Source organism: Trichosurus vulpecula, chromosome 7 (assembly GCF_011100635.1).
Source record: "Trichosurus vulpecula isolate mTriVul1 chromosome 7, mTriVul1.pri, whole genome shotgun sequence".
Classification (NCBI taxonomy): domain Eukaryota; kingdom Metazoa; phylum Chordata; class Mammalia; order Diprotodontia; family Phalangeridae; genus Trichosurus; species Trichosurus vulpecula.
In genome coordinates, this window is record NC_050579.1 from 183,839,563 (window position 1) to 183,857,363 (window position 17,801).

General features: G+C 37.5%; 1 protein-coding gene across 1 annotated transcript in view; it reads left to right on the top strand.

Moving 5' to 3' along the window:
- UBE2J1 (ubiquitin conjugating enzyme E2 J1) overlaps positions 1-17,801 on the top strand; it is a 43,172-nt gene that overhangs the window by 3,015 nt on the left and 22,356 nt on the right. The window contains exons 2-3 of the mRNA XM_036767113.1: positions 9,432-9,505; positions 14,288-14,419. Of these exons, the coding sequence (XP_036623008.1) occupies positions 9,432-9,505; positions 14,288-14,419 (206 nt within the window). The remainder of the gene's footprint in view (positions 1-9,431; positions 9,506-14,287; positions 14,420-17,801) is intronic.

Consider the following 17,801-nt stretch of genomic DNA (forward strand, 5'->3'; position numbering starts at 1 on the left):
GTTAGTCTGTTATTTGTTCACATTTGAAGTGGGTAACTGGTCTTGTCAATTGCAAAGACAGGATATTTGTTTATTTATTTATATTTACTTACTCACTTAGGTTCATTTACCATAAAGTCAGGGTACTGGTTTGAATCATAAGATCACAGCATCAAGAAGTTGAAAGGGGGCTTAGAAATCTCAGCCCCCTCATTTTACTGGTGAAGAGCTGAGATCTAGAGAGTTTGTGTTTGTGACTTATCCAGGGTCTTCTAGAAAAATAAATAGTTAGGATTTAAGCCCCCTTCTATAAAGTCATTGCCCTTTCCACCATTTCTGGCTGCCTGTGAATCATTCCATTCAACATTTATTAAGCAATTACAAATTGCAAGGCTTTGTGTTAGAAAGAAACCAATAGTCCTTGCCGTCTGGGAGCTCACTTAGAATATTCATATAAGAGCTATGTGCATATTCAGTTTCTTATTTTGGTTTCTGGAGAAAATGGAAAACCTTTTTTGGAAAAAACTGAAGCCCTTTGTTAGTCCTCAGATTTTTATCACAGGCTTTTGGCTTTGATTGCTCCTAGGTCTCAGGAGTACAAGGACCACAGGTAAACTGTGGCCTGATACACTAACATGTAAACAGTTACTGTATTTTTTTTAAATAAAAAGCATTGAGAATTATTATTTGAAGAAAATATTTTCAAATCTTTTATGAACCACCTCAAATAAACATATTTAATTTCTCCCACCCTTTCTTATTTAAATAATTAAGGTCCTTCCACAGTTTATACAAGACTGTCGCATGATAGTAATTTCTTAAAGGTGTTAATGATCAAGATTGTTTTGATTTTTTTTAAATAGCACATTTTATTACCAAGTTATTGTACTTAGAGTTTATACTTGAGCGTTGAGCCCGATTTTCAGAACGGTCTTTTTTTCAGAACACATTCTTATTATCATGCTGAATAAGTAAACTTTTTTCACTTTTTAAATTGCAGAGTTCAAGGCCACTAGTTTTAGTATGTATGTATGAGATATATAATTATGAATTTGAGCAATTTTATAAAAGTAATAAGCAATAGTCTATAATATTCTATATTATAATTTTTCTTATTTTTATTAATGTCAGTTCATACCTTTTAATCACAAAACAAAAGTCCAGACGGTAAATCTGTACCTTTATGTTGTGTCAAAGTTGGGTGTTCCCAAGATTTTCTTAAAATAGAATTATGGTTAATTATTACTAGGCAGCCCATGGTTTAGTAGAGTCAGAAGCCCTAGGTTTGGGTGAGAATGGACATTTTATGCTGTGTGATCATGGGTAAGTCACTTTGCTTCTTTTTCTTAGCTTCATTCTTCTCATGTGTGAAATGAGGGAAATAACAGTTGAAATACCTATCTTAACAGAGTAAAAACAGACTTGGGTAAACTCTTAAAAATATCATAGGACTATGTGTTATCATAAACTAGTCATCAAATCAGTCACCCACCAAAAATGTTTTTTTCTCCCCCCTCTGTACTCTGATGTAGTTATGCTTGTATATTTTACTGTTTGCCCCAAATTATTAACCCCTGACAGACCTGGAAAGAATGATTTCATATGTGACAGGAATGATCCTATCCCACAACTTTGCCTATTTCCCACAGTAGGTATAACTTGTAAGCTGTCCCTTAGTGCTTAGCACACTTGGCTGAAGTGAGAACATTTGTTGAATTGAACCTGTATTCTTAAAACTTAGATTTTTAAAACTCACCAAAAATAGCAGATTATTTTCTTCAAGTAGAATTTTCCAAGATGAATTATAATGTTTTCTGCTTCTTATTTCTAACTTCTAACACTAGTTTTTTAGATAATATTTTTGGCAGCACATCAGAATTTGTCAGTTGACTATCCTTGTAGCCCTTGTATGCATTTTTCTGCCAGACTTAAGCCCAAATCCAAATTCTGTAATATTTGAAGTTTCTCTTAATGTTTTGTTTCTTTATCCTTTGAGCTCACTAATGAAAATATTAAATTAGGTTAGACTTTTACTGACCTAGTCATTTTTGTGCTCATCTTGCTGATGATCCTGGAAGAAAAAAGCACTTTAAGTACTAGCTTTTTGATTAAAGAAAGAATCCATTTGGACTGACAGATCATGTGAAATTTATATAACTTTTCATATCTGAGGAAAAGTTCACATAAAAGAATGAAGCATTCTCTTAATTCTTTTCAATATCTCCATAAAATGTTACAAAAATTGAAATTAAAATAATCATCAATTATAATTTAATATTCTCAACAAGATGAGGAAAACAAAAATTAATAGAATCTCATGAAATACTAGTCTACAAAGTAGTTACATTTTTTTGAGTCTTTAATTTATATTTAGTTTTCAGCATTCATTTTCACAAGATTTTGAGTTACAAATTTTCTCCCCTTCTCTACCCTCCCCTTACCCCAAGATGGCATGTATTCTGATTGCCCCTTTCCCCAGTTGGCCCTGCCTTCTGTCACCGCCCCCCCCATCCCCTTCCCTCTTACTTTCTTGTAGAGCCAGATAGATTTCTGTACTCCATTGCCTGTACATCTTATTTCCCAGTTGCATGTAAAAAAACAATTTTTAACATTTGTTTTTAGGACTTTGAGTTTTAAATTCTCTCCCTTCTTCCCTCCCCACCCACCTTCCTTGATAAGGCAAGCAATTCAATATAGATTATACATGTATCATTATGCAAAACACTTCTATAATAGTCATGTTGTGAAAGACTAACTATATTTCTTTCTATCCTATCCCGTCCTCCCTTTATTCAATTTTCTCCTTTGACCTTGTCCCTTTTCAAAAGTGTTTGCTTTTAACTACCCCTTCCCCCAATCTACCCTCCCTTCTATCACTCCACCCCCAATTATCCCCTTCCCCCCTGCTCCTTTCCTGTAGGGTAAGATACCCAATTCAGTATGTGTGTTATTCCCTCCTTAAGCCAAATCTGATGAGAGTAAGGTTCACACTTTCCCTTTCACCTCCCCTCTTCCCTTCCATTATAATAGCTTTTTCTTGCCTCTTGTATGTGAAATAATTTACTCTATTCTCGCTATACTCCCTTTTTCCTTCTCCCAATATATTCCTCTCTTACCCCTTAATTTTATTTTTTCGGGTATCATCCCTTCATATTCAACTCACCCTGTGCCCCCTGTCTAGATAGATTTTATACACACACACACGCAAATATACATGTATATGTACATATATATTCCCTTAAACTACCCTAATACTGAGAAGGATCTCATGAGTTAGAAATATCATCTTTTTGTAAACAGTTTGGCTTTAGTTAAGTCCCTTACGAGTTCTCTTTCTTGTTTACCTTTTCATGCTTCTCTTGATTCTTGTGTTTGAAAGTCAAATTTTATATTCAGCTCTGGTCTTTTCACTGAGAAAGTTTGAAAGTCCTCTATTTTATTGAAAGTCCATATTTTGCCTTGGAGCATGATACTCAATTTTGCTGGGTAGGTGATTCTTGGTTTTAATCCTAGCTCCTTTGACCCTCAGAATATCATATTCCAAGCCCTTCAATCCCTTAATGTAGAAGCTGCTAGATCTTGTGTTATCCTGATTGTGTTTCCACAATACTTGATTTCTTTCTGGCTGCTTGCAATATTTTCTCCTTGACCTGGGAACTCTGGAATTTGGCTACAATATTCCTAGGAGTTTTCCTTTTGGGATCTTTTTCAAGAGGCGATTCTTCCAATTTCTATTTTACCCTCTGGTTCTAGAATATCAGGGCAGTTTTCCTTGATAATTTCTTGAAAGATGATGTCTAGGCTCTTTTTTTTTTTTTTTTGATCATGGCTTTCAGGTAGATCTATTTTCCAAGTTAGTGGTTTTTCCAATGAGATATTTCACATTGTCTTCTATTTTTTCATTCTTTTGGTTCTGTTTCATAATTTCTTGATTTCTCCTAAAGTCATTAGCTTCCATTTGCTCCATTCTAATTTTTAAGTAATTATTTTCTTCAGTTTTCTTTTGGAACGCCTTTTCCATTTGGCCAGTTCTGCTTTTTAAGGCATTCTTCTCACTGGCTTTTTTGAGCCCTTCTGCCATTTGGGTTAGTCTATTTTTTTAAGGTGTTATTTTCTTCAGTATTTTTGGGGTCTCCTTTAGCAAGCTGTTGACTTGTTTTTCATGATTTTCTTGCATCTCTCTCATTTCTCTTCCCAATTTTTCCTCTACTTCTCTTACTTAATTTTCCTAATCCTTTTTGAGCTCTTCTGTAGCCTGAGACCAATTTATATTTTTCTTGGAGGGTTTTGATGTAAGATCTTTGTTGTCTTCTTCCAGCTGTATGTTTTGATCTTCTTTTGTCACCAAAGTAAGATTCTGTAGTCTGAGTCCTTTTACACTGTCTGCCCATCTTCCCAGCTTTTTAGCTCTTTGCCAAGGTAGAACTCTGCTCCCAGAGTGGAGAGCGCTGTGTCCCAAGCTTCAGGGCTTTTGTGCTGCTTTTTTCAGAGCTACTTCTAGGTACCGGTAAATTTTTAGTTCTTTTGAGGTGGTATGATCCAATGAGAGGTGTTTACTTCTCTCTGGTCTGTGAGTGACCTCAAGCACTCTTTTCTGCCGTGTACCTATCAGGAGGACTCCCTCTCCACAGCTACCTCAAGCTCTGACACACCAGCGATCTTCCTCCCCCAGGGACCCCCAACCAGGACTGCAACCCAGATCTAAGCAGGGCAGAGCAAGAGAATCCTGCCTCAGCACCAGCAAAGAGGTCCCTGCACTTCTACTCTGATCATCCGCTTGATTCCCCCTACCATCTGTGGGCCTGGAGCTCCAGAAGCAGCTGCTGCTGCCACTGCTGCTGCCTCTGCTGCTGCCGCCGCTGCCACCACCACCACCACCACCACCACCACCACCACTGGGGCCACCACCCCAGGCCACCTTGCCCTTCTCCCACCCAGGTCCAACAGAGTTTTCCCACTGACCTACTAAGTTATCTTTGGCATTTGTGGGTTGAGAAGTCTGGAAACTGCCACAGCTACCAGTGATTCAGCACCCTGACCTCTTCTCAGGCCTGGTCTCTCCTGGCATGACCTATGCTGGGCTGCGCTCTGCTCTGCTCCCAGCATGGTGCGATAGACCTTTCCCAGGGACCATCCAGGCTGTGTTGGGCTGGAGACTTGTTTCCCCCTGTTATTTCGTGGGTTCTGTAGCACTAGAATTTGTTTAAAGTCATTTTTTACAGGTGTTTGGAGGTATTTGGAGGAGAGCTCAAGGAAGTCCCAGTTTTTGGTCTGTCATCTTCTACATTTTTGTAAAAAGAAAAAATGTGTACAATTTGACAAAATAATAACTTAGTTTTTTTCCTGTGGCCTTTTCCAATCTCATTTTCCTGTTTTATTGCCGTAAAAGTAAATCAGTCAATCTGTTGTCATTTCTGTGAATGGTAGTTTTGTAACCCATTTTGCAGAATATGGGAAAGGAAGCTAATAGAGAGGGTAAATGTTTTTTGCTCTGGGGTTTTGTTACTTTTAGGAAGATCTTTAACCTTTGAATTAAGACCATCCTTGGAAGAATAGAAACATTTTGTTGTATTTTGCCTTCAGCCTGAGAGTTGTAAATAATTTAATTTTTACTACCAAAAAGTTCTGCCTGTCTGGTGACATCCTCAGGATTTGAAAGATGACTGATTCTGTAAGTTGCCATTACTCCCTAACTAGTGAAATCAAACTGAAGAAAATTGAACGACAAAGTGAATGCTGGAATTTCTCTTTAGACTTTTCTTTCTGTTTGAAGAATGTAATTTATACTGTCGTGCTCATGAAATACCATTTGCCAAACTCAGAAATGAAGAAGCGGCGTAAAAAACATGACATTAGCATTTCGTAATTTTGTAACATATTATTATTTTTACTGTAGACTTTCACCAGACTTAACTTTTGAAGTGACTGTTTTGTAGTTACACTTAGCCTTTCAGGATGCAAACTAGAAGTAGTTATAGGATCATAGATTTAGAACTGCAAGGAACTGTAACGGTCATAGAGTCCAGTTTACTCATTTTACAGATAAGGAAACTGAGGCACAGAGAGAGTAAGTGACTTACTAAGGCTCACTAAGGCCAGATTCTTTCAAAACCTAGAGTTCTTTCCATTGCATCATGGGGTTAACAATGATGATAATAATAGTTAACATTTATATGGTGCTTTGTATATGGCCGGCACCATGCTAAGTGCCTCTCATTTGATCCTTACAACTCTGGGAAATAGGCACTATTATGATCTCCAGTTTGTAGATGAGGAAACTGAGGTTAAGTGACTTGCTCAGGGTCACACCACTACTGTCTGAGGCTAGATTTGAACTCAGGTCTTCCTGACTCCAGGTCAGATGCTCTATCCATTGTGCTACCTAGCTGCCCTTACTTTTAAGTTGGAAGCTTGGTATCTTAAGACCTACAGGTACTTTTTTTCTTTCTGTTTCCTGAGCTTAAGTTGTAATGCTTCCTCCCATTTCTGTGTGTCTGACTTTGACTTTCTGACCTGATATCCTCTGATTCTAAATCTGTTTATTGTCTTTGTTTTGACCTAGATTTTTATATTTCTGACTCCATTCTGGTGACCCTGATTTCTGATTGCTTCTTAGAACAATTTTGTTTTTAGATTCTTGAACTTAAGCCCCACGTAGCTATTAGTGACTCAGTAGGAAGGATTCGGTTTTCTTCTGTCATAGAAAAGCATAAGCTCCAGGCAATCTGTAACTTTAATTTTGACAAATTTAATAAGAAGCTTATTTTAGCCATTGAAATGAGGAACTCATTTTGTTTCTGAACTTCTAAGTTTGGAGGAAAATCTATTACTGATTACTTGATTCAACAACCACAAATATCAAAGGAGAGTTGGTTTCCTCTGGGGAAGAATAATAGAGAAGCTACTAGAAATAGAACGGTCCAGAACCCTTCTGCTACCTCCTCTGTGCCTGTCACATTTCACCCTTACCTCTTGTCTTGGGAACTTCCCAGCCTGGGTTCCATGAAAAGGCCAGGGAGAATCTCACTGCAGGACTGGGAGGGGGGGGGGGCAAAAAGTGAGTAGCTAGACTGAAAGGAAAATAAATGGATTAGTACACTGAGGAAGATCCCCTTGGGCTAGGAAGGGCTTCAACTTCTTGGGGTAAATTTGGATATTTATAGCTTTTTAGGTTGACTTTCAGTACACAGCCAATCAGCTGTATTCTGAGGCAGGATGGAAATGGGGAAGTGGGCTAGCCTTGGGGTCACAGGAGTAGTTAAAGGTCAGGCTTTTTCCTGTGGGGAATGTACTTCTCTGGGTTATTCAATCTTATTAGAATTCCTTGTATTGGCAGAAAATCTCTTAAGATAGTAGAGGCCTCTTTTAAAGTAGAACTATTCTTGTTCATCCTGTTGTTGCCCAGGAGGGAGGGAAGAAAAGTGCAGACCGCACAGTTCTGCTTCCTTGGTCTCAGAAATTACTTTACCTAGTGAGCAGATGTTTTGCTCATCCTCACAGCATATATATAGATGCTAAAAGTTGAGGTTAGGAAGGGTTTTGTGTAGGAACTGGTACCTCAACTTTGCTTTGAAGGAAGCTGTGGATGCTAAAAGTTGAAATGAGCACAGTCATGGGGATACCTTGATGGAAGAGAATCTTTTAGGTTGCATTTTGTTTAATTGATTCCAATATTTTTTTTAGTCTCTAAGCACTAAACATGGTGGGATCTTGCATTCTCTGCATTTTTCAATCAATTATGTGATATAAAAATAGTATACTATAAATAAGCATTTTCAAAAGCTTTCCCTTTCTCTTATTTTTATCAAGGGCACCTTGAATATATTTGTAGGAATCAGAGGTTCTTAATCTGGGGGACCCCTTTGGGGTTTGTAGATAAAATTCAGGGTGTCGATGAATTTGGATGGGAAAAAAATTACATCTTTATTTCAGCATGATTGCTTTGCTTTGTAATCCTATGCATTTAAAAACATTGTGAAAAGGGGTCCATAGGTGTGTCATCAGACTCCCAAAGGGTTCCATGATACAAAAAAGGTGATGGAACCTGGTTCTAGTAGTCTTGGAACAACTTTGTAGATATGAGAAAGTAGGCCTAGGAGGATGCTGTTATTCTGATGATCTTATGATTATCTGTTTTTAGCAGTATGCCATTGGTGATTTTTTCCCAATCTTTCTTGGGAATATTCTTCCACTCTAATATATCTTTAAAATTTATCCTCCAGTTTCCTCAAAATGATGTCATCTCTACCACAGACTGTCTCTGTTTATACGTGGTCTGTTCTACCAGCATTTCCCATTTTCCTTTTCTTTAGTGCTAGTTCCAGTTTTTAAAATAGCACATTGGGGACTGAGATATTTATATTCAAATGTAATGACTTTTTCTACTGTTAGTGATGGTGAAAATAGTTTGATATAGAAATGTTGACAGATCTTTTTATTTTTCATGTATTTGTTGTCATTTTTTCAAATTTCATCTTTAGTAGTAGTCTTGGAGTGATCTGGGAGTCACATTCCTGGACTCTTTAAATTTATTTTTCCTTTCACTACTTCTCCTTTATGAGATGATTATAATCTTTCCACCTTCCTCTTTTACAAGATTTTATAAATGAGTTTTTATTTTAAATTAGTATTGCTCTTGAATATCATGTTTCTCTGCTTAGCAAGGGTCACAGAACTGCAGAATTTGAAAGTTGGATTTATCTTGGTGGATATTTAGTCTAACCCATGCATAAAAGTTATCTCCACTGTATCCAAGAAGTGGTCCTCCACCCTCTCCACTTGAAAGCATTTAAGAAGACAGAATCCATGACATCTTGGCATGTTGTTCCATTTTTGGACAGTTTTAATTTTAGGAAGTTTTGCAAGTCTAAATTTGCCTTTTTGCAACTTTTACAAATTACTTCTGTTTTTGCCCTTTAGTGTCAAATAGAACAAGTCAAACCTCTCTTCCATATGACAAGTCTTTTCAATATTTGAAGACAGCTGCCATGACTTTCCTGAGTCTTTTCTTATTCATGTTAAACATGTTCAGTCAGCTTGTCAATCCCCGTCGCTGTCATGGTTGCCCTGTTGGATATTTACCAGCTCATCGATGCCCTTCTTTAATGATGCTCCCTAGAAATGAACAGATTAACTCCAAGTGAAGTTGGATGAGGAGGACTATCCTTTCTCTATTCCTACAAGCTTTGCCCCCATTAATGTAGTCCAAGATTTTATTAGTCTTTTTGTCTGCCACTTACCCCTGCTGACTGATTGAATTTGCTGTCTATTAAAACTCCAAGGTCTTTTTCAGAAGTGCTTGTTACCCATGCCTCCTCCATTTTATACATGTGAAGTTTTTTTTTATCCAAGTGCAAGATTTTACATTTATTCCTATTGTCATTTTCAGTACTGAGAGATTTTTTGAGGTATTTTAAATATTATTGTATTAATTTGCAAAATTTCGTTTTCAGCTGTCAAACGCTTAATGAAAGAAGCAGCAGAATTGAAAGATCCTACAGATCACTACCATGCTCAACCTTTAGAGGTGAGTTTTCCAATAATTGTAATAATCCAAGTTGCTCACATTTATAGAGGGTTTGACAGTTTACAGAACACTTTTCATCCAACAGCCCTCAGATATCAATAGTATCTTACTCATTTTTACAGATGAGGAAGTAGACTTGGAAGTTTAATAACTTACCCAAGGTAATTCAGTTCATAAGTGGCAGGATTGGGACTTGAAACCTGGAATGTTTGACTTTACATATGCTATTTCACGTTTTTAGGTCACTTTAGTGTTCTAATACACTTTAAACAGCACTTTCAGACAAAGTGTTTTAATAGCCATTTTTAGTAATTTTAAAATCATTTCCTTAAAATTTGCTTTTCATTCTTTAACATCATCTTATGTAGAATTATTTGACTTTGCTTATTAAGATAAGAAGTCTTAACTTTGGTTCTTTTAACATGTTTAGCTTTCCCCTTAAGAATGCATTTCATACAACAATAAAATGAAAAACTAATCATTTGAATTATCCAGAAGAGGAATAAGTTCCCTAGTGAGCTTACCAACCCTGGAGGTGTTGTTAGAAGTTCTATAAAGGAGATATCTGCTCAGGTATAAGTTGAAATAAAGCGTATTTAAGCCCCTTTCTAACACTAAAAAAAGAAAAGAATGTGTTTCACAGAATCTTTATATATGTGTATACATGTATGTATACACACACACAGATAGAAAGAAAAAGAATGAGAATATCACAGAATGGTCCAAGGTCGTAGATCTCTAATCTCACAATTGGAACTGTCCTAAAGTATAGGGGGTTGCCTCAAGAGATGGTGGCTCCCTAATCTTTGCTAGCCTTCAGAGATCAAATAACAACTTGATGGGTATGTTAGAGTAGAGATTCCTTTTGTAAATGGACTGGATTAAATGACTGTTGTGATTCCGTCTAACTCTCAAATTCTGTGATTCTGTGAAATATATTTTTAAAGGAATACTAAACAGGTTTAAAGGACCAAAGTGTGACTTTTTATCTCATTAAGCAAAGTCAAGTAATTCTACATAAGATGCTGTTAAAGAAACTAGGAATTCCAAGAGGCAGCAGTGAGGCGGGAGTGTATTCCAGGCATGGTAGACAGCCTGTGCGTGGAGATAGGAGATAGAAAGTCATGCATGAGAAGACGTAATACTGTTTTGACTGTACTGTAGGGTATATTAAGAGGAATAATATATCTATTTCACTGAAAATGTTGTGAAAGGTAGTAAAGCCAAAAGAGGAATTTGTTTTGATTCTTGAATTTATATGAAGCCACTGTATATTGAATGGAGAATGACGTGGGTAGACCTGAACTTTCACTTTGGCAGCTATATGGAGGGATTAGAGAGGAAATATCTGAGGCAAGTCCACTGCTGAGAAAGCTGTTGCAGTAATCCAAGTGCCAGATAATGAGGGCCTGAACGAGAGAGGAAGTGATATGAGAGATATTGCAAAGATAGAATGGACAGGACTGGGCAGCTGATTGGATATTTGGGGCAGAGGAAAGGGAGGAATTAAGGATGTCTCTGAGTTTGTGCACTTGGGTGTTGCCCATAAGGTTGGTGGTGCCTGTGACTGAAATAGGGATGTTTAGGAGAGGGATTGGTTTTTATGAAAATTGCACTAGTTCCATTTTGGATAGGTTGAATTTTAGTTAGGACATCCTGTTGGAGATGTCCAGTAGGCAGTTGGTGGGTTGGAATTGGTGCTTGGAGGAGAGAGACCATTCTGGGTATGTAGACTTTTGTATTATAATAGAAATTATAATTAAACTTACGGGATCTGATAAGGTTACCAAGAGAGGCAATGTATATAGAGAAAGAAGGGCCCAGGAAAAGGTCTTGGAAAGTATAGTATTAATGAAACAAAAAAAGGAGATCAAGAAAGAGCAGTTATACAGATAGGAGGAGAGAACCAGGATAGAGCATTGTCATGAAAACCCAGAGAGGAGAAGAGTATCCAGTATCCATGCTTAACCATGTTAAATGCTTTAGAGAGGTTAAAAAAAAAAAGATAATGATTGAGAAAAAAATCATTGGATTTGGCAGTTAAGAGGTCATTGTTACTTTTGGATAGAACAGTTTCACTTTAATGAGGAAGTCAGAAATGAGACTATAAAGGATTGAAAAGTGAGAAGAGAGGAATTGGAGGCAATGAGTGCAGACAGCTTTTTCTAGGGGCTTGGCCCTAAAGGATGGGGAATTATAGGATGATAGCTTGAGGGGGATGGTAGAATCAAATAATGATGATTTTTAAGGAGACCCTTGAGTGTGTTTGTAGGCAGCAGGGAAGGAACAAGTATATAGGGAGAGATTGAAGACTTGGAGAGAAAAGGGAAATGATTGTAGGGGCTTTTTAATGAAGGACACAGGAGGAAATGGGCTCAAAAGTACATATTAAGGGGTTGCCCTTGATGAGAAAGGGTCTTTTCTTTAGAGATTGGCATAAAGGAAGAGAGAATCAGAGATGAGGTCAGGGAATTTTGAGATGTAGAAAAAGGATAAAGGGAACTCAGGGTGTATGGTCAGCATTTTCTCAGTACAGTGTCTGCTGATGATGTCAAGAAGGTGGTATGGAAGACTTGAGAGAAATGAAAGTTTGGAAACATTGCTGAGTGGAGCACAATAGAGCTAGAATGAATTAAGGAGTAATAGGATTGCCTCGCTGCAATGAGGGGTGCAGTCCAGTTAAGATTAAGTAACACAGATTGGTAGGGGACCAAGTCAGCCTGGTTGCTTGTTTTCCTCCAATACCATTCAGTTAACATGTTAATATTAGGGAAAAGAGTAGATATTAGGCATAATCCAGGGTTGGGGTTTAATAAGGCATGAGCCAGTAATAGGACAGGTGAGCAGGGGATTGGAGAGTTCTTTGTAATATTACAGTTCTTTGTAATATAGAACTGGTTAAATATAGGGTTGGAATCAGGAAAGGAGGAAAATGAAGTCATAGATGGGTCATGGGCTAGGAGGGGTACTGAGGAATAGAGGAACTAGAGGTTATGGTAAGGAGGAAGCATAGGTCTAGGAAGAGTGAGGCATAAGGAAATATGGAGTTATCGTTTATTGTTAGATAAAGAAATTTCTGAATTTTTGATTTTCGAAGTAGAACATTTTAGATCAGGGGTGTGACCATCAGTGTACATGGCTGAAGTAGATTAGAGGAAGTAAGTCATGGGGGAATAAGATTGAAGACCCTGTAAAACTAGGATTTTGAAGGGGACTTTGACGTTAATGATGAAATTTACTAATAAAAGAGTGAGAATTGGTGTGGAGAAGAATACTGTGAGCCCAGGTACTGAGCTCTGAGAAAAGAGGGGGAATAACCTGGAAGCCAATAGATAACTGGATTGATTGATATTCAGGGTGTCCCAAAAATCTTCGAAGCTATTAAAGCTTAAAACTGCCTGAAGAGTGTTTTGGGACACACCTTGTATTTGGATCTTAAAGGAGAAGTTTCTGAGTGGTAGAGGAACACAGGCATTCCAATATTTGATATTCCCCCCCCCCATTAACAAGCATTAATTTTTCTCTTGTTCTCATCTCGTTCTTACACTGGAAGAAAAGGAAAAAAAGAAAAACAAAATCCTTCCAACAAATGCATAGTCACGCAAAACAATTTCTTTCATTGGCTGTGTCCAAAAATGTGCGTGTCTTTCTGTGTCTTGAGTCTTTCACCTCTGTGTCAGGAGGCAGGTAGCATGCATCATGAAATTTTATCAGCCGATTAAGAAGCTTTTAAAACTTTAATGAAAAGTCTATTGTATTAGATATTAAAATGTTATTGAACATTAAATCTTCTTTCATTCTGGGATGGTAAATTTGTGTTTCAATGCATTGCTAAAATACAACACTTCAATCTCAGACGGGATTTTAGTTTAAGTAATGATTTCTCATAATGTCTTACACTCTTCACATGACATTGTACTACTGTCTGTGCTTTGTATTGGCTGTCGCCCATGATCATAATGCATTCCTTCCTTACAGCTGCCTTTCAGAATCTACAGCTTCCTTCAAAGTTTAGCTTAAATGCCAATTCCTATATAAAGCTTTTCCTGATCTTTCTAGCTGCTGATTTCCTCCTCCCCCAAATTACTTGTTATCTATTTACATGTATATATATTAATCCCCCGATAGGATGTAAGCTCTGTAACAGTGGGTACTAAGCACACTGGCACATAGTAGGCCCTTGATAAATGCTTGTTGATTGATTGGTAGATCATATAGATCTCCCTTCACTACTGTCAAACAGTTCGTCTTCTTTCTTTAATTAAATCTCAACAGAAGGATATTTCTTATGCTACTATTCAAATTCATTTTTTCTTTAACTTCATCCTTCATGTTTCTCTATTGAGGAAGGGAGGGAGCAATCATTTATTTAGTGCCTAATACGTGCTAGGCACTATGCTAAACACTTAACAAATATTATGTTATTTGTTGGATTATGTTATGTGGTAATCTGATAACAGTGAGGCACTTGCAAGGAGTCACTGTTCTGTTAGTGGAGGATTCCCTGTCAGGCATGAACACTAGAACACGGGTATCACATAAGTGACCACCAATAATGATAAGTATTACTACTTTGTTTTATGGAATAGAGGTGATATATATCTTTGGTCCAGAAATGATCCTGAGTACCCTTTTATTGTTAAACATTAACCTTAAATTGCATCCTTATACTCTAGGTCAGGTTATTATATAAGGTACCTTGATATTTACTTCAGAAAAATAATGAACTTGTCCTTGTATTCTTGGTAATGTTTCATAGTCATATATGATTGTTTTGTTTAGGATAACCTTTTTGAATGGCACTTCACTGTTAGGGGCCCCCCAGATTCTGATTTTGATGGAGGAGTTTATCATGGACGAATAGTACTGCCACCAGAATATCCCATGAAACCGCCAAGCATCATTCTCTTAACAGTAAGTATACTTAGATTTTAAGAATTCATTTGTTTTGAGCAATTAGAATTGAGTAATTAAGACTATCTTGATTCTTTTAATAAATAGCCCACACAATTTTTGTATTACATGGTAAGATATATAGAATTCTTTTAAAGTTTAACAAACATATTTTTAAAATTCAGGCAGATTCAGAGTTGAACAAAATTTATGCGAAGTATATTTTTGGACAACTTAATTTTGGCATACTCTGAATTAATAGTTTAGAGTATGTGTGTAAGATCACTGTAGATTTTTTTCTTCATATAATACACTGGAGCCTCAGTTGAATTCTGTCCTTGGGTTCTAGGCCCTCTGGCCATGGTCAGTGACCCCTGGGGGTTATAGTTTTGCGCAAGAACTTCCTTCAAAATTGAGGCATCTAGTAACATGCCAAGTACTTGTTTGTGCCATATAAAAGAACGTTTCTCTGTTCTTCATATCTAGTTTGTTTACAAACAGTGAACGAGCTAGAGATGAGCCTGGAAGTCACAGTAATTGGTTTAACAAAAGAAATAATAGAAAGACAAGTAGAATGGTATGAATGGATAGAGGATCAAGCCTGGGGTCAAGTCCTGCTTCTGACACATAATACTCTGTGATCCTGGGCAAGTTACTTAAGCTTCCCATGAGATAGGCAGCTCCCTAATCCTGTTGAACAAGTTGTTGATCTGCGTTGGTGGAAGAGGTTTCTGCCTTTGGAGATCATTACAGCAATGGAATCATAGGCTCAGTTCCTCCCCCAAGTTGTAGAAAACTACTGAAAACCTTTATGATATACAAAAAAGAAATCTTCTCTCTGTTTCTATTCTAAGCCCTCATTACCAGTTGCCTAGATATTCAGAGAGACCTTCAGAAAGGGTTTTCTTGCCTCTCTTCTTTTTGTCCATCAGTCCACTCAGAACACACATTTTCCTGTCTCATATTCCCTAGTGGGGTTTGTGAGGGCTTGCGGAGCCCTTTTCGGGTCTGGTTATCTACCTTTGATGTCCACCTTTTATTCAGCTCTCACCTGTGGCTCCAAGAAACCATAGCACGTGCAGTGGTCAACCCTGGTAAAACTGGAGAGACGATCTAAACCAGGCTGAGGGTCCAATAGACCTCAAACCAGTCGGTGAGTTAGGGGAATGTCTATCTCAGCCATATGAAGACTTTCCCCAGTGGAATGGGCAGATGAAAACAATTTGCTCCAGTGTCTCTTGAAGGCAGCTGAAGCATGTACTGTGGAGCACTTAGACTTTGGTCAGACATCAAAGAAGCCAAGGTCACCCACTGAATTGCCAGTCGTCTTGACTTTTGTCCTGCCACTGGACTTTGATGACTCAGGAAGAGAGAGTAAGGCTGATGATTTTGTGCAACTCTGCCTCACTTAAATCCAGTTCACGTGCAAGTCAGGGCGTCAGAGGTCCTTTTCAGAAATGAAGGATGAACAGCAACAGTATTCCCTGCCTTTTTTCAAGACTCAGCTCATATACTGCTTCCCAGAAGAAGTCTTTCCTAATCTCCCTAGTTGTTTCAGTTGTTTCTGTTCTCTTTTAAAATCATCATGTATGAGAAAGAAGAAACAGAACCAAAAAAAAAAAACAAAAACAAAATTGCTTCTCTTTTGTTTTTGGGGTTTTTTTTTTTGGTTCTGTTTCTTCTTTCTCATGAGTCATTCCATTGGTCATAATTCTTCTCCACAACTTGACTAGTGTATAAATTAATTCAATGCAAAGTTATACATGGTAGCTATATGAGATTCCAGGCCGTCTTGGGGAGGGAGGGGAGAAAATCTGGAACTCAAAACTATGTAGAACCGTGTGTGGTAAACTAAAAATAAATTTAAAAAAAAGAAAAAAAATCATCATGTATGTACTTAAATATTTATATGTTGTCTGTATTACCATGTAGTATTATGCTGCTGTCTTATCCTTTAGACTAGGGCTGTCCAAAATGCTGCATTTGGGCCACATGCAGCCCACAGTGCAATTTATGCGGCCTGCCTACAAGCATAGAAATTTACATATGCTTTAGTAATTGAGGCCGAGCTACCGCAAAGCTCTCACTAAAATGGTAAATAAAAATATATTGTCTGTTGTTTTAATAAAAACCTAAGGTTGGACAGCCCTGCTTTAGACTGAAAACTTTGTGAGAGGAGGGATCATTTCTTTAAAAAAAAAAAAAAAGGGTTTTTTTTTGAAACCTGTGGTTTTCCAAATACATCCCTCTTCCTGCCTACCCAGTGGGGGTGTTGTAGGGGAGGGATATATTTGTTCCCTTGTAACAAAGATTGAAAGGGGAAAAAAAGTTCAGCAAAAGGGATCATTTCTTAATTTCTTTAGTGCCAGGTACAGTGCTCTGTATACTGTGAATACAAAATGAATGTTACCTCCATACCAAGCAAACTGGTTGACTTGCTGCCCCCACCTCCACCCCCACTCCCTAACTCAACTTCCCAGCCTCTGTCTATGCTTGTGTGTTTCATAAGTTTAGAATGACCTTCTCCTCTTCTGTCCAACTTAGATCAAATGCCTAGTCCTCCCCAAAAGTTTTCACTAACATCACCCTTCTAATGGGAAACAACCTCTCTCTCCCAGACTTATATCACCTTTGCTTGCATATTCCGTATTCATTTATACATCATTCTGTATTACAATCACCTTTATATGTGATAGATCTCTCTACTAGGTTATATATGTAAACTCTGAGGGCTGGGACTCTATTTTTTGTATCTTAGAAAAATGCTCTGTATGTTCCAGGCGTTTAATAAACATTTGTTGAATGGAATTTTTTATAGTGTTCACTATTAAGTTTAAAAATCTCTAACTACAAGGGTTCCCAAGAGTCTTAGTGCAGTTAAAGTATTAAGCTTAAAACTATACTAAGACTTTTGGGATACCCTGTATATAAATCCTTAATTTGTTAACAGATTGTGTTTGTTCACATAGCTTTATTTGTAAGTCAGTTGTTTAGAACTTTGAATGCACTGGAGGAGGAAGGCCGAGAAACCTAGACAAGGATCAGTTTTCTTTTCAAAGTTTTATTGATTCTTTTTCATTTTTACACCAGCTTTTTCCTAGTATATACCCATTTCCCTGTGAATCTGTCCTTTTAACAAAAGAAAAAGAAATAAGTAAAACCAAAGGCAGCCCTTTCCCTTGCCTTCTACACGTTCCCTTGATCCTCTCCCCTCCAGTCTTCTCTAGATTGCCCCTGCCATCATCCTCAAGTTTTCTGATTTTTAGTATCTGCCTACTGGTTCCTTCCCTGTTGCTTCACAACATGCCCAAGTCTCCTCCATCCTTAAAAAAAAACAACCCTCACTTGATACCATCATCCCTGATCATATTGTCTTATATTTCTTCTTCTGTTTCTGGCTAAC